This window comes from Salmo trutta, chromosome 1, assembly GCF_901001165.1.
Source record: "Salmo trutta chromosome 1, fSalTru1.1, whole genome shotgun sequence".
NCBI lineage: Eukaryota > Metazoa > Chordata > Actinopteri > Salmoniformes > Salmonidae > Salmo > Salmo trutta.
The window spans coordinates 56,329,880-56,348,584 of record NC_042957.1 but is presented as its reverse complement, the minus strand read 5'-3'; the positions used below and the strand labels follow the sequence as shown (position 1 = coordinate 56,348,584).

Genomic DNA, 18,705 nt, shown 5'->3' with positions numbered 1-18,705 from the left:
GCCTCTGTATGCTCTTGACTGAGAAAGGCTTATTTCACGATGGGACTGAAATGACCCCTGTTTGCTCATAAAGTGGAAAAGGGACAGATTCTATTGGATGATCTTGGTTGATAGTGATGATATTGATCTGAATGTCCCTGGAATTTGTAGTTGTTGCTACGGTTACCTGAGAATTGTGCAGAGCCTCCTCTGATGTATAGGGGCGGGGCCTGGAAGGCATAGATAATGTCAGTCTCGGCTATGCATGTCAGATCCTCCTCATCAAAGAAGGAGCGCTGAAAGCCTGTGGTGTAGATCTCTGTCAGGATCACCTGAGAGAGAGGGAGAGAGGGAGAGAGAGGGGGAGAGAAAGGGAGAGAGGGAGAGAGAGAGAGAAGGAGAGAGGACGAGAGAGAGAGGGCAAGAGAGAGAGGGCGAGGGAGAGAGAGAGAGAGAGGGAGAGGGAGAGAGCGAGAGATAGCAAGAGTATCCATCTTATTTAATCAGAGACTTGGAAAATGGAGTGAGAGTGAATCTGAGGATAATTTGCATCATCAAGAAGAGTGAGACAAGATCACCTACCTGGTCTGGGGAGATCTTCCCCTCATCCGCCAACATCCTTCTCAGAAAGGCCAGTGAGCCAAAAAGAGGCACAGCCAGCCCGATGCGCAGGTATCTCTGGCCCTTCGTACTGAAGACCAGAGTTACACACAGAGGCCTGTCGAGTGAAGGGGAGAGAAAGAGAGAGAATAGCCGCTGCATTGAAATCGCTACCATTTTTATTACAGTCCATTACCAGGAAGAGACATATAGTTTTCATGAATTAATCAATACATTTTAGCATTAATAATAGATCATTAGGACCGTTTTTTATGTGTAAGAAATAATGGAATCTGTATTGTGGGTCGATGCATTTTTAAAGCTGAGCACTTGGCTCTTACCTCTCTGTCTCCTTTGCATGGAGAAGCAGTGCTGACATAGGCAGGGTAAAGGGACATAATGGCTTGTACAAAAACACTACACTGAAGAGATATGTGCCCTGTGATTCACCTGTGAGAGTCTATGTGTGTCTATATGTGAGGACTGTAGTCAGCCGAGTAGACACCCCCCTCAGAAAGTCAGCCTCCTCTGAGAAAGAGAGATACTTGAGCCAATGACAAAATGACCTAGGCGGGAGGTCCCGAGTGTACAGCACCTCTATTCTACAGCCAAGACTCTTATTTTTTATTTAAATAGGCAAGTCAGTTAAGAACAAATTCTTATTTACAATGACAGACTAGGAACAGTGGGTTAACAGATTTTTACCTTGTCAGCTCGGGGATTCGATCCAGCAACCTTTCGGTTACTGGCCCAACACGCTAACCACTAGGCTACCTGGCACCCCTTATCTCCTTACAGTGGAGAGTCCATGCTTACATAAGTACAACTCACATTGAAGGTCTTGTGAAAAAGCTCAGGCTCAATTTTTTATTTTAAATAAGTCATGTTTTTCTTTTGAAGCAAGAAAGAGACTTGTTTCCACTACCTTTTTGCCTGTAATCGACTATGGTGATACATTGTACATGTTTGCCCCTGTGGCGTCATTACATATGCTGAACACTGTGTCCCATGGGGTGTTGAGGTTTGTTACAAACTCCAATGCTTTCACTAATCATTGTACCCTCTATACCAGAGTGGGCTGGCCTTCATTAGCTCTTCAGAGACTAAGTCATTGATATGTTGTTATTTACAAGGCCATACTGAGACAGCTCCCATTTTACCTGTGTATCTACATTGTCCAGCAGACTAATGACAATTATCAATTAAAGTGAGTTTTGTTATGTCTTGTTGATGACCTGCTCTATAATCCACCATGGAGAAGATTTAACATGATAAAGAGAGTGAGAGATGCCACTGCCTGCACACAGGCATTATCACACATGGGGACAGAGGACACACAGCAGTGGGGGATATACAGTATTATACAACGGGTGGGTCTAATCCTGAATGCTGATTGGTTAAAATCTCATTCTAGCAGGTGTCTATTCCACAAGTTACCACCGGCTAAATCTATGACGTTAAAATGCCTGTTTACTATGTTCCATCTGACTGAGCAATCCACTGTATCATCAGCCCAGACAGGCAATTTATAAACTCCACTATGAAAAGAATCTAACATTTCGTTTTCAACAGCGGAGATTTTTATAAACCTTGCTATCCTTCTCTCCGACATTTGCAATATTGTTTCAATATTCATATTTGATCTCCAGCTGTCCCATAGTAATGAACGTGTCGGGAGTCGTGATGAGACAGACAGGTAGGCAGCTTTTCTCAGCCAGTCTAAATCATGAATTAGCATAATTTCTATGGATATATACAAATAACTATCAATAGAAAACAGGTAAAACTAAACGAAGAGCAGCTAGTTTGAAGTTTTTCCAGCTTCAGTTTGAAGTGATTGTCACGACTTCTGCCGAAGTCGGTCCCTCTCCTTGTTCGGGCGACTTTCGGCGGTCGACGTCACCGGCCTTCTAGCCATCGCCGATCCACTTTTCATTTTCCATTTGTTTTGTCTTTGTCTTACACACCTGGTTTCAATCCCCCAATTACTTGTTCATTATTTAACCCTCTGTTCCCCCATGTTTGTTTGTTTGAGTGATTGTTTATTTTATTGCGGTCCGTAATTGTGGCCTGGGATTTATTGACGTGTTTTGTTATTTTATTGTTGAGTAAAATTGCTTACATTACTCATATCTGCTGTCCTGCGCCTGACTCATCTACACCAGCTACACACAGACGCATTACAGTGATTGTGTTAGCTGTGTTGTTGGCTAGCTCTTGAACAACAGTGTCCTGACGAGAGAGTACATGTTCTACGCCAGGTGAAATTGTGCATCATTAGCTCATTGTTATGGATGTATTCAAATAAATGTCACTAGAAAACAGCTTAAAACGCAAATGCAGCTACTTTGTTGTTATTCTGGCTGCACTGTTGACGTGACTGCAAGTTAGACATAGTTGGCTAGCTAGCAAGCAAGGGATAAGAACGTTGCCAGCCAATATGGCAATGGATTATTTAGAACGAACGAGTGGGTCACGTCCATAGATAAAGAACAAAAAGACTGAACGACTGGGTCGCGTCTCTGGCAACCGAAACGATAGAACGAACGTCTGTCACGTCCTGACCAGCAGATGGAGCTGTTGTAGTAGTTTGGGGGTCAGGACATGGCAGTCTTGTGTGTGTGTTTGAATGTTCTCTGTGTCTTGTGACTCCTGATCAGGAACAGCTGGGGATCGTTGTTCCTGATTGGGAGTCATATATGTAGGAGTATGTTTGTCACTGGGGGTTGTGGGTGGTTGTTTTTGCACTGCGTCTATAGCCTGTAAAACTGTTACTGTTGTCACCGTTATTGTTTTTTCAAGTGGATGCTTTACTCTTTTTTTGGTAATAAATAACCATGAGTATTCACATACCTGCTGCGCCTTGGTCCATTTATGAAGACAACCGTTACAGAACCACCCACCAAAGGACCAAGCAGCAGAAGAGGAGGAAGCCACAGGAGAGAAAAAAGGAGGAATGGACTTGGGCACAGATCCTGGACGGAGAGGGACCATGGACTCAGGCTGGGGATTATCGCCTCCCGCAGTGTGAGATTGAAGCGGCGAGAGCGGAGAGGCGCTATTACGAAGAGAGAGAGCGCAACGAGCACGAGAGGCACCCCCAATAAAAAAAATTGGGGGGGCACACGGGTAGCTTGGCCAGGCCAGGGAAGAGCCGTAAGCCAGCTACCCGTGACTACAGGGAGGTGCATATGAGGTGGAGGGCGCCATGTTACGCTGTGGTACGCACCATCTCGCCTATACGGACGCACAGGCCAGTTCGCCCAGTACCAGCGCCCCGCAGGTGCCAGGGCAAGGGGAGCATCGAGCCGGAAGGGGTGATGCCAACCCTGCACTCAAGACCGCCAGTGCGCCCTTTCGGTCCGGTGTTTCCCGCTAGACGCACTAGCATGGAGGTGCGTGTCTCCAGGCTGGCACTTCCAATACCAGCCCCACGCATCAGGAGTCTAGTGTGTCAGCCCAGCCTCGCCAGTCAACAGTCACCAGAGCTGCTCGCCAGTCAACAGTCACCAGAGCTGCCCGCCAGTCAACAGTCACCAGAGCTGCCCGCCAGTCAACAGTCACCAGAGCTGCCCGCCAGTCAACAGTCACCAGACTGCCCTGAACTGCCAGAGTGGCCACACTGCCCTCCGGTCCAGCCCGAGTGGCCAGACTGCCCTCCGGTCCAGCCCGAGTGGCCAGACTGCCCTCCGGTCCAGCCCGAGTGGCCAGACTGCCCTCCGGTCCAGCCCGAGTGGCCAGACTGCCCTCCGGTCCAGCCCGAGTGGCCAGACTGCCGTCCAGCCCGAGTGGCCCTCCTGCCCTCCGGTCCAGCCCGAGTGGCCCTCCTGCCCTCCGGTCCAGCCCGAGTGGCCCTCCTGCCCTCCGGTCCAGCCCGAGTGGCCCTCCTGCCCTCCGGCCCAGCCCGAGTGGCCCTCCTGCCCAGCCCGAGTGGCCCTCCTGCCCTCCGGCCCAGCCCGAGTGGCCCTCCTGCCCAGCCCGCGTGGCCCTCCTGCCCTCCGGCCCAGCCCGAGTGGCCCTCCTGCCCTCCGGCCCAGCCCGAGTGGCCCTCCTGCCCTCCGGCCCAGCCCGAGTGGCCCTCCTGCCCTCCGGCCCAGCCCGAGTGGCCCTCCTGCCCTCCGGCCCAGCCCGAGTGGCCCTCCTGCCCTCCGGCCCAGCCCGAGTGGCCCTCCTGCCCTCCGGCCCAGCCCGAGTGGCCCTCCTGCCCTCCGGCCCAGCCCGAGCGGCCCTCCTGCCCTCCGCCCCCGCCCCGAGCGGCCCTCCTGCCCAGCCCGAGTGGCCCTCCTGCCCTCCGGCCCAGCCCGAGTGGCCCTCCTGCCCTCCGGCCCAGCCCGAGTGGCCCTCCTGCCCTCCGGCCCAGCCCGAGTGGCCCTCCTGCCCTCCGGCCCAGCCCGAGTGGCCCTCCTGCCCTCCGGCCCAGCCCGAGTGGCCCTCCTGCCCAGCCCGAGTGGCCCTCCTGCCCAGCCCGAGTGGCCCTCCTGCCATCCGGCCCAGCCCGAGTGGCCCTCCTGCCCTCCGGCCCAGCCCGAGTGGCCCTCCTGCCCTCCGGTCCAGCCCGAGTGGCCCTCCTGCCCTCCGGTCCAGCCCGAGTGGCCCTCCTGCCCTCCGGCCCAGCCCGAGTGGCCCTCCTGCCCCAGCCCGAGTGGCCCTCCTGCCCTCCGGCCCAGCCCGAGTGGCCCTCCTGCCCTCCGGCCCAGCCCGAGTGGCCCTCCTGCCCTCCGGCCCAGCCCGAGTGGCCCTCCTGCCCTCCGGCCCAGCCCGAGTGGCCCTCCTGCCCTCCGGCCCAGCCCGAGTGGCCCTCCTGCCCTCCGGCCCAGCCCGAGTGGCCCTCCGGCCCAGCCCGAGGGGCCCTCCTGCCCTCCGGCCCAGCCCGAGTGGCCCTCCTGTCCCCCGGCCCAGCCCGAGGGGCCCTCCTGTCCCCCGGCCCAGCCCGAGGGGCCCTCCTGTCCTCCGGTCCAGCCCGAGTGGTCCATCTGCCAGGGTCAGCCCGAGTGGCCCGTCTGCCCGGCGCAGCTATCGGCGCCGTCAAAGTGGGCGACGCCGAAGGTGGAGCAAGGTCCACGGCCTGCACCTGAGCCACCTCCAGGATAGGTGGGTTGGGGAGGGAGGGTGTAGCACAGTGCCGTCGGTGACGGCAGCCACCCTCCCTTCCCTCCCTTATTGTTTAAGGGTTAGTGTTTATGGGTTTTGTTGGGGATTTTGTTTGTTGGTGTTTTGTTTTGTGGTTAGGTGCATTCCGGGGTCTGCACCTTGAGGGGGGGGGTAATGTCACGTCCTGACCAGCAGATGGAGCTGTTGTAGTAGTTTGGGGGTCAGGACGTGGCAGTCTTGTGTGTGTGTTTGAATGTTCTCTGTGTCTTGTGACTCCTGATCAGGAACAGCTGGGGATTGTTGTTCCTGATTGGGAGTCATATATGTAGGAGTATGTTTGTCACTGGGGGTTGTGGGTGGTTGTTTTTGCACTGCGTCTATAGCCTGTAAAACTGTTACTGTTGTTATTGTTTTTTCAAGTGGATGCTTTACTCTTTTTTTGGTAATAAATAACCATCAGTATTCACATACCTGCTGCACCTTGGTCCATTTATGAAGACTACCGTTACAACATCCAGTCGGCTTAGGTAACAACTCTAGATTTCTGTCGGGACTATATCTTGTGGAAGGATGAAATAGCGTTTTTAATGAAAATATGTAAATCATATTTGAATATGTTGGTAACCCATTGTATAAAAGTGACAATGCCCTCAAGGCCGGTGTTTGGAGGATATGTTGGCATGGTTTGCTGGCCCTCAACTTCTTCTCGGGCCTAACAACACCCGTGCCAATATATCCTCCAAACACCGGCGTCGAGGGCATTATCACTTAAGTAAGTAAAGGGTGTTGTCGTCTCTTTGGCATCATTAAACTGAAGATGAATCTTTATCAAAAAGTCTCTGTAATTATTATTACGTGATTAAACTACTTAATCATGTAACTGTAATTAACTAGGAAGTCGGGGCACCAAGGAAAATATTGAGATTAAAGTTATAATTTTCCTAATATAACTTTCAGATATTTTAATATCTGATCACTTAGTCTTCTGATTAATGAATTATTCTTTACCTCACTTTAGTCTCATTCCAAACATCGTAAATTATTGGTTATCTGCACAAACCCAGTCTTCACTATGAGTCATCCATACATCAGTTGTCTTAAAATCATTTATTTACTAACTAAGTACTCACAGAAATGCATAACACAAACAAACAAAGTAGATATGGTTACAAAGAAATGAAAGGGGAATGTGCCCTAGTGGGCTAAACCGGCATGGCGGCTTGTTAGACAGAGGGACTGATAAGGGCGCGAACGATAAGAGACACTACAAAGTTGATAATTATAACAATTGAAATGCTAATCCTTTGCACATGAATGCTCACTCATTCGGGAATAATTGCAATCAATATATACACTGCTCAAAAAAATAAAGGGAACACTTTAACAACACATCCTAGATCTGAATGAAAGAAATAATCTTATTAAATACTTTTTTCTTTACATAGTTGAATGTGCTGACAACAAAATCACACAAAAATAATCAATGGAAATCCAATTTATCAACCCATGGAGGTCTGGATTTGGAGTCACACTCAAAATTAAAGTGGAAAACCACACTACAGGCTGATCCAACTTTGATGTAATGTCCTTAAAACAAGTCAAAATGAGGCTCAGTAGTGTGTGTGGCCTCCACGTGCCTGTATGACCTCCCTACAACGCCTGGGCATGCTCCTGATGAGGTGGCGGATGGTCTCCTGAGGGATCTTCTCCCAGACCTGGACTAAAGCATCCGCCAACTCCTGGACAGTCTGTGGTGCAACGTGGCGTTGGTGGATGGAGCGAGACATGATGTCCCAGATGTGCTCAATTGGATTCAGGTCTGGGGAACGGGCGGGTCAGTCCATAGCATCAATGCCTTTCTCTTGCAGGAACTGCTGACACACTCCAGCCACATGAGGTCTAGCATTGTCTTGCATTAGGAGGAACCCAGGGCCAACCGCACCAGCATATGGTCACACAAGGGGTCTGAGGATCTCATCTCGGTACCTAATGGCAGTCAGGCTACCTCTGGCGAGCACATGGAGGGCTGTGTGGCCCCCCAAATAAATGTCACCCCTCACCATAACTGACCCACCTCCAAACCGGACATGCTGGAGGATGTTGCAGGCAGCAGAACGTTCTCCACGGCGTCTCCAGACTCTGTCACGTCTGTCACATGCTCAGTGTGAACCTGCTTTCATCTGTGAAGAGCACAGGGCGCCAGTGGCGAATTTGCCAATCTTGGTGTTCTCTGGCAAATGCCAAACGTTCTGCACGGTGTTGGGCTGTAAGCACAACCCCCACCTGTGGACGTCGGGCCCTCATACCACCCTCATGGAGTCTGTTTCTGACCGTTTGAGCAGACACATGCACATTTGTGGCCTGCTGGAGGTCATTTTGCAGGGCTCTGGCAGTGCTCCTCCTGCTCCTCCTTGCACAAAGGCGGAGGTAGCGGTCCTGCTGCTGGGTTGTTGCCCTCCTACGGCCTCCTCCACGTCTCCTGATGTACTGGCCTGTCTCCTGGTAGCGCCTCCATGCTCTGGACACTACGCTGACAGACACAGCAAACCTTCTTTCCACAGCTCGCATTGATGTGCCATTCTGGATGAGCTGCACTACCTGAGCCACTTGTGTGGGTTGTAGACTCTGTCTCATGCTACCACTAGAGTGAAAGCACCGCCAGCATTCAAAAGTGACCAAAACATCAGCCAGGAAGCATAAGAACTGAGAAGTGGCCTGCTGAACCACTTCTTTATTGGGGGTGTCTTGCTTATTGCCTATAATTTCCACCTGTTGTCTATTCCATTTGCACAACAGCATGTGAAATGTATTGTCAATCAGTGTTGCTTCCTAAGTGGACTGTTTGATTTCACAGAAGTGTGATTGACTTGGAGTTACATTGTGTTGTTTAAGTGTTCCCTTTATTTTTTTGAGCAGTATATATATATTTACGCTCAGTGTGTCATCGGGATCTCTGTTGAAAAGTTTGTTTCTGTTGGAAAGTTTGTCCGCCCTCTCTCGCTCTCTCTGTTGTGGTTAGAATGGATAGTTCAGAGTGACATTCATTCATGTCGTTATAGAATATAGGTTTCGGCGGTTGTCGGTCTTCGCATTCAATGATACCGAATTCCTTGCTGCAGACTAGTAATTAATATCAAAGACTTGTTCTTATTCTGTCGGTATCGATAGTCTAAGAGTTTAACCACGTGGGATGGTTAAAAGATTCAGCAATCTACTTAAACCTTATTTCCCTCTGTGATAGAGGTACTGGTCTGGTCTCAAACCTTGGCCCTCTCGTTATCGAGGTAAGCTGGTCTGAAGTGGGGGAAACCCAGGAGGGGGTTTTATTCGGAACATAGAAAAGGGCTGTCCCCTGACGCCAGATCATAACTGTGCTCATGGGTGGTCCTCTGATTTAGTTTAACTCCAAAAGGGAATTGGAGTTTCCCTCATTAAACAGTCTAAAATCACATGACATAATTTCACAAATAGTTCCATCTTTACTCATTCATTCTATACAACAATTAGATGTAAGCCTCATAACTGAAACTTTTGTATAAACAGGATTATGGTAATGTGGCTGTGTTGTCTCTCATGAGTTTCACAAAATTGTACCAAACGGACCAGTTCGTAGCTCGTTACTTCACCGATCTTTTATACATTCTCCAGAACATGAATGTCATTCGGTTCTCCAGTTCTGTGAGGTGGAAGAAATTAATTTGTTCTCTCTATGAAACTCATTCTCTCTCTATACTCTCTGGCCATGAGGCAGGATTCTTCTCCAGGAATTTACGACCTGTAGTCGCAGCAGCCTGTGTGTAGGAGAGACAGAGGGATGGTGCAGAGGGAGGGGGATGGTGCTTGCTGTTCCCAAAGAGGGCAACGTCATGACAGTGTTGAGCTGTGAGATCACGTGCTGTCAGGACTCAGGGTAACCTCTACACTGGGGGTCAAGGATTCTCAGCATACGCTATAGTGAGGGGTATGGGGAGATCTCTCCATATGATTTAGCTGGGGGCGCACCAGAGTCCATTCCTTTCTGTCTTTGACTAGCCAGTAGGAACACCAAGACAGAGCCTCATATTATCACGGTTCTTTTTGTGTCTCAAGACACAAACAGTGAAGGCAGTAGTTAATCAATGGTGCTCTGAGCAGGCAAGAGTTACTAATTCATACTAATTACCTTGTTTGGAACCATTCTGGGTGCGGCAAAACATCCCCACACACTCAACAGCTCAGAACTAGAAAGGCAGGCATAGGGATAATTAACAATCTATAATGTTACATGATGCACCCAATACCAATTATGGGAATTCAATTCCCAGTGACTGAATACTCAACTAAAGCCCTCAATTGAATGGTAATCTGAGTCTATGATTATACTAAGCTACTGCAAATAGTGGCTACATCCCAAGAACACCTTTCAGAGGTTTAGCTCCCCGTCTCTGAGTACAAAGCTGAATCAATCATGATAATGAATCGCAAACCTTTTCCTCAGGAGGACAGGAACATTATGCAACAAGATCTCTGAAGGATCTTTACAGTAATAACATGCTGATCTGTAATGAGCGGCTCATTTAGTGAAGTTAATGTGTTTAAATGGAGACGCCTGCCATACCACTCAGTCCATTAGGGTAAAACATCAATATGGGTCCATGTCGGGCTGACTCTGCCACATTGGTTAACACACTTGATCATAACTAACCGCATACTGTATATATGACATGTGGGAACACATTTCTGTAAGAAAATAGGTACTGTAGCAGTCCAATAAATAAATGTATATGTGTGAGGTTGGGGTTGGTGTAAATGACTGTTGGTGTTGAAAGTCTGCACTTTAGTTTGTGTTAGGGTTTATGGAGAGAGTTTTGTAGATGATACCTTTTTTCTTACATGGGCAACCATGTACAAAATCTTAAAAGGCAAACCATCTGTTTCTTGCTTTCATAACTGTCTACAGTATTCAATGCCATTAGCCAAAAGTAGAGCGAATGAGGCGATTATGTAAAGTTTGCCTGGCAAGCTGTTTGTTAGAGCTAGATTTTTAAAAACGATTCTCCAATTAGCATAAACGTTTGCTTAAGGCCAGGCACCACAGGCTGAAATTACATTTTTGCATCTACAGTGCGTTCAGAAAGTATTCAGACCCTTTGACTTTTTCCACATTTTGTTACGTTACAGCCTTATTCTAAAATGTATTCAATCGTTTTTTTCTCATCAATCTACACACAATACCCCATAATGACAAAGCAAAAACAGGTTTTTCGAAATTTTACTTTAGTTAGTACTTTGTTGAAACACCTTTGGCAGCGATTACAGCCTTGAGTCTTCTTGGGTATGACGCTACAAGCTTGGCACACCTGCATTTCGGGTGTTTCTCCCATTCTTCTTTGCAGATCCTCTCAAGCTCTGTCAGGTTGGATGGGGAGCGTCGCTGCACAGCTATTTTCAGGTCGCTCCAGAGATATTCGATCGGATTCAATTCAGGGCTCTGGCTGAGCCACTCAAGGACATTCAGAGACTTGTCCCAAAGCCACTCGTGCGTTGTCTTGGCTGTGTGTGCTTCGTGTTGTTGCCCTGTTGAAAGGCGAACATTGGCCCAGTCTGAGGTCCTGAGTGCTCTGGAGCAGGTTTTCATCAAGGATCTGTCTGTACTTTACTACGTTCATCTTTCCCTCTATCCTGACTAGTCTCCCAGTTCCTGCTGCTGAAAAACATCCCCACAGCATAATGCTTCCACCACCATGCTTCACCGTAGAGATGGTGCCAGGTTTCCTCCAGATGTGACGCTTGGCAAAGAGTCCCTCGGCATGATGCTGCCACCACCATGCTTCACCGTAGTTATGGTGCCAGGTTTCCTGCAGATGTGACGCTTGGCAAAGAGTTCAATCTTGGTTTCATCACACCTGAGAATGTTGTTTCTCATGGTCTGAGAGTCCTTTAGGTGCCTTTTGGCAAACTCCAAATGGGCTGTCATGTGCCTTTTACTGAGGAGTGGCTTCCGTCCGGCCACTCTACCATAAAGGCCTGATTGTTGGAGTGCTGCAGAGATGGTTGTCCTTCTGGAAGGTTCTCCCATCTCCACAGAGGAACTCTGGAGCTCTGTCAGAGTGACCATCGGGTTCTTGGTCACCTCCCAGACCAAGGCCCTTCTCCCCCGATTGCTCAGTTTAGCCGGGCGGCCAGCTCTAGGAAGAGTATTGGTAGTTCCAAACTTCTTCCATTTAAGAATGATGGAGGCCACCATGTTCTTGGGGACCTTCAATGCTGCAGAAATATTTTGGTACCATTCCCCAGATCTGAGCCTCAACACAATTCTGCCTTGGAGCTCTACGGACAATTCCTTCAACCTCATGGCTGGGTTTTTGCTCTCACATGCACTGTCAACTGTGGGACCTTATATAGACAGGTGTGTGCCTTTCCAAATCATGTCCAATCAATTGATCATCCTTGGAGTCCACCTGTGGTAAATTCAATGGAAACAGGATGCACCTCAGCTCAATTTCGAGTCTCAAAGCAAAGGGTCTGAATACTTATGTACTTATTTATATTTTCTTTAGTTTATTATTCTACCGTCATCAACATTTTAATGCATTTTAACCACTTTAATCATTTTAAAGCTCACAACATTAAATTACACATCATTTAGAAGCCCATTTCATAGAGAGTGTTACAAACTGGACTATATTTAGTAACTTACTTTGAAGAGATGATGACTGGGTCTAAATAGACATTTGGTAGTCTAAATTCAGTGTACTTGTCTTTAAACACCATTTCCCAAAAGTCAGACTCTTCCCACACACACCCAAAAAAATACTCAGCTTCAGAAGCATCTGCATTCACTAAATGTTGTGTGGTTATCCTTAGATATATTCTCCAGACTTGCTCAGAGGGTTTGCATATTATTTTTTTATAATTCTGAAATATGTTTATACAAAAAAGTATTATATTTGTGTCTACATTCAACTGGTAAAAGATGATTGTGATATGATTAAAGGGAAAAAATGTCCCTATGAGGGTGTCGTGACTGGCCTTAACGTTTATTGACATTCCAGTTGCTCCAAAGAGACTGAGAACTATTTCAATGACTGTATGTGTCACAAATAGAGAGCTCTAAAGAATACCTGTTGAAACAATAACAAAGCGTTCTCCCCGCCCATTTATCGCTAAAAAGCTAAGGGATGGGGCTGGAAATATGTAACCACTCTCAAATTCATGTATCAACTAAGGATTCTAGCTTTACGTTGGATGCTCAGTATGAATGACGATCTACAGTATGAGATCAACGTTGTAGTGTCCATTTGTGGTGCAGGATTGGATAGATGAGTGTGTGTTAGGCTTTTGAATTTGCTAGGCACACCCTGGGACCTCAATAGGAGGACACAGCTTCATGCACTTCTATGACACCCCAGCACAGGAATCTGAGATAGGTGTTAAACTCATAGCTTGACTCTAAATCATCTTTTCCAATTAGGACAACTCCTCCATCTGCACTGGAGAATAAAGGTCAGAACCATACTGTTTTGACATTATCTTCTGCTTTTAACAAAAAACAAAGTTGTCAAAAGTCTTCACAAAGAGCAAAATTAATGAGAGGGTGTAGGTGCTTGAAGAGTAAGGGCTTGGGGGGGACTAACTCCTTAAAAATGTATTTCCTAAACAGGCTAACAGCGGCCAAGCAGGGATGGAGTGATCTTTGTGACCTGGGCATGAATGTGACATTGTTCCTGGTTTCTGAGGTGGTGCTCCTCAGAGCATTCCTCTGGGCTTCAAGTACACTCCATCTCAGCCAGGTCTATTGTTTCTCTGTGCTATTCCAGATCTTTATCCATTCCTCTAACATTATGAGCCTCTAGAGGACTGAAAGGGACGTTAAAAAGACACCAGCGCTTAAGTCTTGTCTACAGTGTATTTCTACGTCTGTACCTAAGGCAAGTCTTTCCGTCTACTATGGCTTTGACTCTAACTGACAGATGTCTCCCAATAGCTTCACGTAGTACCATGGTGTGGTGTGATGTGTTGCATGGTTGTGTATTCAGTATGGTTGGTGCACTAACAGGGATATTACTCACCTGGTGTGGCGCAGAGGGATGGGAAGTGAAATGCAGAGGAAAGGGTCAAAGGTGTTGCTCTGTTTATGACAATGAGGGCAGGTCAGCGATGACCTGTGGAAAGAAAAACAAGATTGTGTGATGTTTGACGCCTGTTTTAGACACCTGAACATGCACTTCTGTGTCAGGCCAGCAGGAAAGTGCATCTTGCTATAAAAATGGACACACTGTATGTACAGTACGTCTTGATGTTGCTGTAGAGATTTTCTATGGGAAAGATAAGTGATGTAAGGGGGGTGGGTATTAGGAAAAAGCCTCACGGTGCGACTGGGCCTTTAAATGGGAACCAGCACGCAGCGATTCCCTAATGATCACCATCATGGGGAGAATAGAGAACAGTCCTAAGAGATGGCTTGTTTCCTCCCTATATGAATGTTCAGGCCATAGGACTCAAAGGACAGGAAAAGAGAGCAAATCTTCTGTTCTACTAATATTTCATTCCACACCTGGTTCACACACTGGCTCCAACAGACCCCTTTATGTTTAGGAGAGGAAGTTGCTTATTCTGGCAAATCACTAACTGTTTGAACAAAGAGTCAGAGGGTATTTCCATGGAAGTCCTCAGACTGCAGTGCTATTGAACTTGACTTGAATTGAACTTGACTTGAAGTACTTCTAAATCCTGTAATAGTTCTATGGCAAGAAGTCCATGACTGGTTCTTCTAGTCAGGAAGCGAAAAGCATTTCACAAGGATGCCTGAAACTATAAGAGCCTTTAGGACTGGAGAGGAATTGAGTTCATCAATGACTTTGCTGCATACAATCAAAACAAATTGACAAAGCTATGGTTTCTTTGCAAATCTGAATTTCAAGCATAAATGTCCCTCTTCCTCTTTTACCCAGCAAGGCGATGTTTTAAGCCAGTATTTCCCTATTCCTTTGATACAGTATTTTTCATTGGATCAGTGCACAGAGCTTGCACTTCTCCAGCCTGCATGTCAGGAACCTTTACAAGGGGTAGCCTACCATGAGAATCTTAGCCAGAGCATAGCTGTTTAAATGTGTTTCCCTTCTAGGAAGGCACCTGACAGACCCACAGGGGCGAGTGGGGGAGAGTGAATAAAGCCCTATTCAACTCAACCCAGCTGACACTGGCTCTGTGTGGAGCTCTCTCTTGGCAGAGTGGATCGCTCCCCTACGGATGTCTTATTCTCAACAGGAAACAGAGGAGCTGCCCATGTTCCTTGCATACAAATAACACTCCAGCAGCTCCAATAAAACATAGATGTACTGTGCATTGGTAAGGAACACTTAGGCCTAAAGGAAAAGGAGGTGATATTCCCGTGATGCCTACTGGATGAAGTGTGAGCAGCACTTGAGAGGGAATCCCTGTCTTTGAAGCAGTGATGCTGAAGGGTGAGAGTTTGAGTCAGCTTAAACACTAGGCCAGGGGTCGGCAACTAGATTCAGCCACTGGATTATTTTTGACAGAGCGGATGGTGGGGAACCGAAACATAATTATAATAATTTGTACACTGCAAATTGACCCCAACTAAGCACAAAAATAAATTATATTTGAAAATAACAATAATTTCATACCTTATTTACATTGACACACGTTGAGATACATTGAGATACACCAAGTGTAAAAAACAGCCATTTGCCCTCAATTCATAGGGGCATGGACTCTGCAAGGAGTTGAAAGCATTCCACAGGGATGCTGACCCATGTTGACTCCAATGCTTCCCACAGTTGTGTCAAGTTGGATGGATGTCCTTTGGGTGGTAGACAATTCTTGATACACATAGGAAACTGTTGAACGTAAAAAAATCCAGCAACGGGTTAGGGGAGGGTTTGGCCGAGGGAGCTTTACTTGGCTCATCGTGCTCTAGCAACTCCCTGTGGTGGGCCCGGGTGCCTGCAGGCTGACTTCGGTCGTCAGTTGTACGGTGTTTCCTCCGACACATTGATGCGGCTGGATTCCGGGTTAAGCGGGCAGGTGTTAAGAAGCGCGGTTTAAATGAAACTATTTTCTTGTTGATTTTAGTATTTTATCTACCAAAAACTAAACAGGCTGGTTTTGGCCCACGGGCCACCTGTTGCCAACCCCTGCACTAGCCTGGGTAAAACTCTAAAAGCCATTTTTCCAAGTATTGGGACGTTCAGTGTCACCTTTCCTGAAAAATAAATAAATTAATTATATTTGTTATAACAGCTATTATTAGAACAATCTACTAAAGAAACCAGCAGGGTTCCCCCAATTTGGCCTGCAGGTGGTTTTATTTGGCCCCCCAAATGTTTCAGATAAAAATAAATAAATAATAATCATATTATATAGTACCAGTCAAAAGTTTGGACACACCTACTCATTCGAGGGTTTTTCTTTATTTTTACTATTTTCTACATTGTAGAATAATAGTGGACATCAAAACTATGAAATAACACATATGGAATCATGTAGTAACCAAAAAAGTGTTAAACAAATCAGCCACCCTTTGCCTTGATGACAGCTTTGCACACACTTGGCATTCTCTCAACCATCTTCATGAGGTAGTCACCTGGAATGCATTTCAATTAACAGGTGTGCCTTGTTAAACGTTAATTTGTGGAATTTCTTTCCTTCTTGATGCATTTCAGCCAATCAGTTCTGTTGTGACAAGGTAGGGTTGGTTGGTATACAGAGGATCGCCCTATTTGGTAAAAGACCAAGTCCATATTATGTCAAGAACTGCTTAAATAAGCACAGAGAAACGACAGTCCATCATTACTTTAAGACATGAAGGTCAGTCAAAAACCGTTAAGGGCTATGATGAAACTGGCTCTCATGAGGACCGCCACAGGAAAGGAAGATCCAGAGTTACCTCTGCTGCAGAGGATACGTTCATTAGAGTTACCAGCCTCAGAAATTGCAGCCCAAATAAATGCTTCACAGAGTTCAAGTAACAGACACATCTCAACATCAACTGTTCAGATGAGTCCTCGTGAATAAGGCCTTCACGGTCTAACTCCTGCAAAGAAACCACAACTAAAGGACACCAATAATAAGAAGAGACTTGCTAGGGCCAAGAAACATGAGCAATGGACATTAGACCGGTGGAAATCTGTCTTTTGGTCTGATGAGTCCAAATTTGACATTTTTGGTTCCAACCGCCGTGTCTTTGTGAGACGCAGAGTAGGTGAATGGATGATCTCTGCATGTGTGGTTCCCACCGTGAAGCATGGAGGAGGAGGTGTGATTGTGTGGGGGTGCTCTTCTGGTGACACCTTCAGTGATTTATTTAGAATTTATGGCACAATTAACCAGCATAGCTACCACAGCATTCTGCAGCGATACGCCATCCCATCTGGTTTGCGCTTTGTGGGACTATCATTTGTTTTTCAACAGGAAAATGACCAAACACACCTCCAGGCTGTGTAAGGGCTATTTGACCAAGAATGTGAGTGATGGAGTGATACATCAGATGACCTGGCCTCCACAATCACCCGACCTCAACCCAATTGAGATGAGTTGGGATGAGTTGGACCGCAGAGCGAAGGAAAAGCAGCCAACAAGTACTTAGCATATGTGAGAACTCCTTCAAGACTGTTGGAAAAGCATTCAAGGTGAAGCTGGTTGAGAGAATGCCAAGAGTGTGCCAAGCTGCCATCAAGGCAAAGGGTGGCTACTTTGAAGAATCTCAAATATAAAATCTATTTTGATTTGTTTTTACACTTTTTTGGTTACTACATGATTCCATATGTGTTATTTCATAGTTTTAATGTCTTAACTATTATTCTAGAAAATAGTAAAAAATAAAGAAAACCCTTGAATGAGTAGGTGTGTCCAAACTTTTGACTGGTACTGTATTTTTTTTTACATGTTCATTGTTGGACAGTAAAAACACCAGGATATCAGCTCCAAGTGATTTTAATTTTGAAAATCTGTTCCAAGTGTTCCCAAGCATAACAGAGAGACACGTGATCATATACAAATATAAGTAAGGTTTGAAATTATTATTTTGTAGTCAAATATATCTGTTTGGGCTTCTTGTGGTCAATTTGTAGTCTACAAATGATTTGTAATTATGGTTCGGCCCCACGACCATCCTCTCACGAAAAACATCTAATTGATGATCCCTGGTCTAAAGATTGGCTGTTAATTCTTCTCAGTGAGCCTGCAGCCTCACCTGCTACTTGAAGACGTGTGCTTTTATCACAACACTTCACCTCTGGGTTCAAAAGGTCATGGCCCATTTAGAGATTGTTGATATGTAAAGCATCATTCAGCAGGTGATCCTGAGCACCCAGACAAAACAAACAAACCTTGAGTCACAGTAATAATCTTAAAAAGGCTTCAAAGCTCTATTTATTCAACTCTCCTGCAGAAATATAAATAAATTAAGCGGTGAGACAAAGCAAAGGTCACCCAATCAAAATGATTCAGGCAAAGAGAGGCGAGAAGCTCTGAGAGAGAGTGGTGGGTTTTCGTGGCGCTGTAAAAAGGCTGGGGTTCCAGTGAAACTACTGTACATCACATCTGTAATCTGACATGCTCTGCTGCCTGCCGTTTGGTTCACTCTAATGAGCAGCGCTTGACAGATAACAGAGATTTTCACTGCATATTACCAATGCTAGGCAGTGAGTCATGCTGTGGGATGAGAACAAAACTACCTATATCAAAGCTTTACCTTCAAGAACTGGGCAATGCATGATTTGATCAGAGCCTACAGAATTGTAGAGAAATAATAAGTTCAAAATCAATACTTAAAGAGTTAGAGTAGGCACTTCACTTTTGCGGAGACATCACAGTCAGACAGAGAGAATTGTAATAATGGTACCTGTACAGTCAATTGAATGACACCAACGTTTTTATTTATTTATTTATTTTTATTTTACCATTATTTTACCAGGTAAGTTGACTGAGAACACATTCTCATTTACAGCAACGACCTGGGGAATAGTTACAGGGGAGAGGAGGGGGATGAATGAGCTAATTGTAAGCTAAACGTGATGAACGACAAATCAA

General features: G+C 46.4%; 1 protein-coding gene across 1 annotated transcript in view; it reads right to left on the bottom strand.

Moving 5' to 3' along the window:
• Nucleotides 1-18,705, bottom strand: part of LOC115201783 (ubiquitin carboxyl-terminal hydrolase 43) — a 91,284-nt gene that overhangs the window by 38,244 nt on the left and 34,335 nt on the right. The window contains exons 4-6 of the mRNA XM_029765673.1: nucleotides 13,722-13,814; nucleotides 562-697; nucleotides 167-311 (exon numbers count right to left, since the gene is read on the bottom strand). Of these exons, the coding sequence (XP_029621533.1) occupies nucleotides 167-311; nucleotides 562-697; nucleotides 13,722-13,814 (374 nt within the window). The remainder of the gene's footprint in view (nucleotides 1-166; nucleotides 312-561; nucleotides 698-13,721; nucleotides 13,815-18,705) is intronic.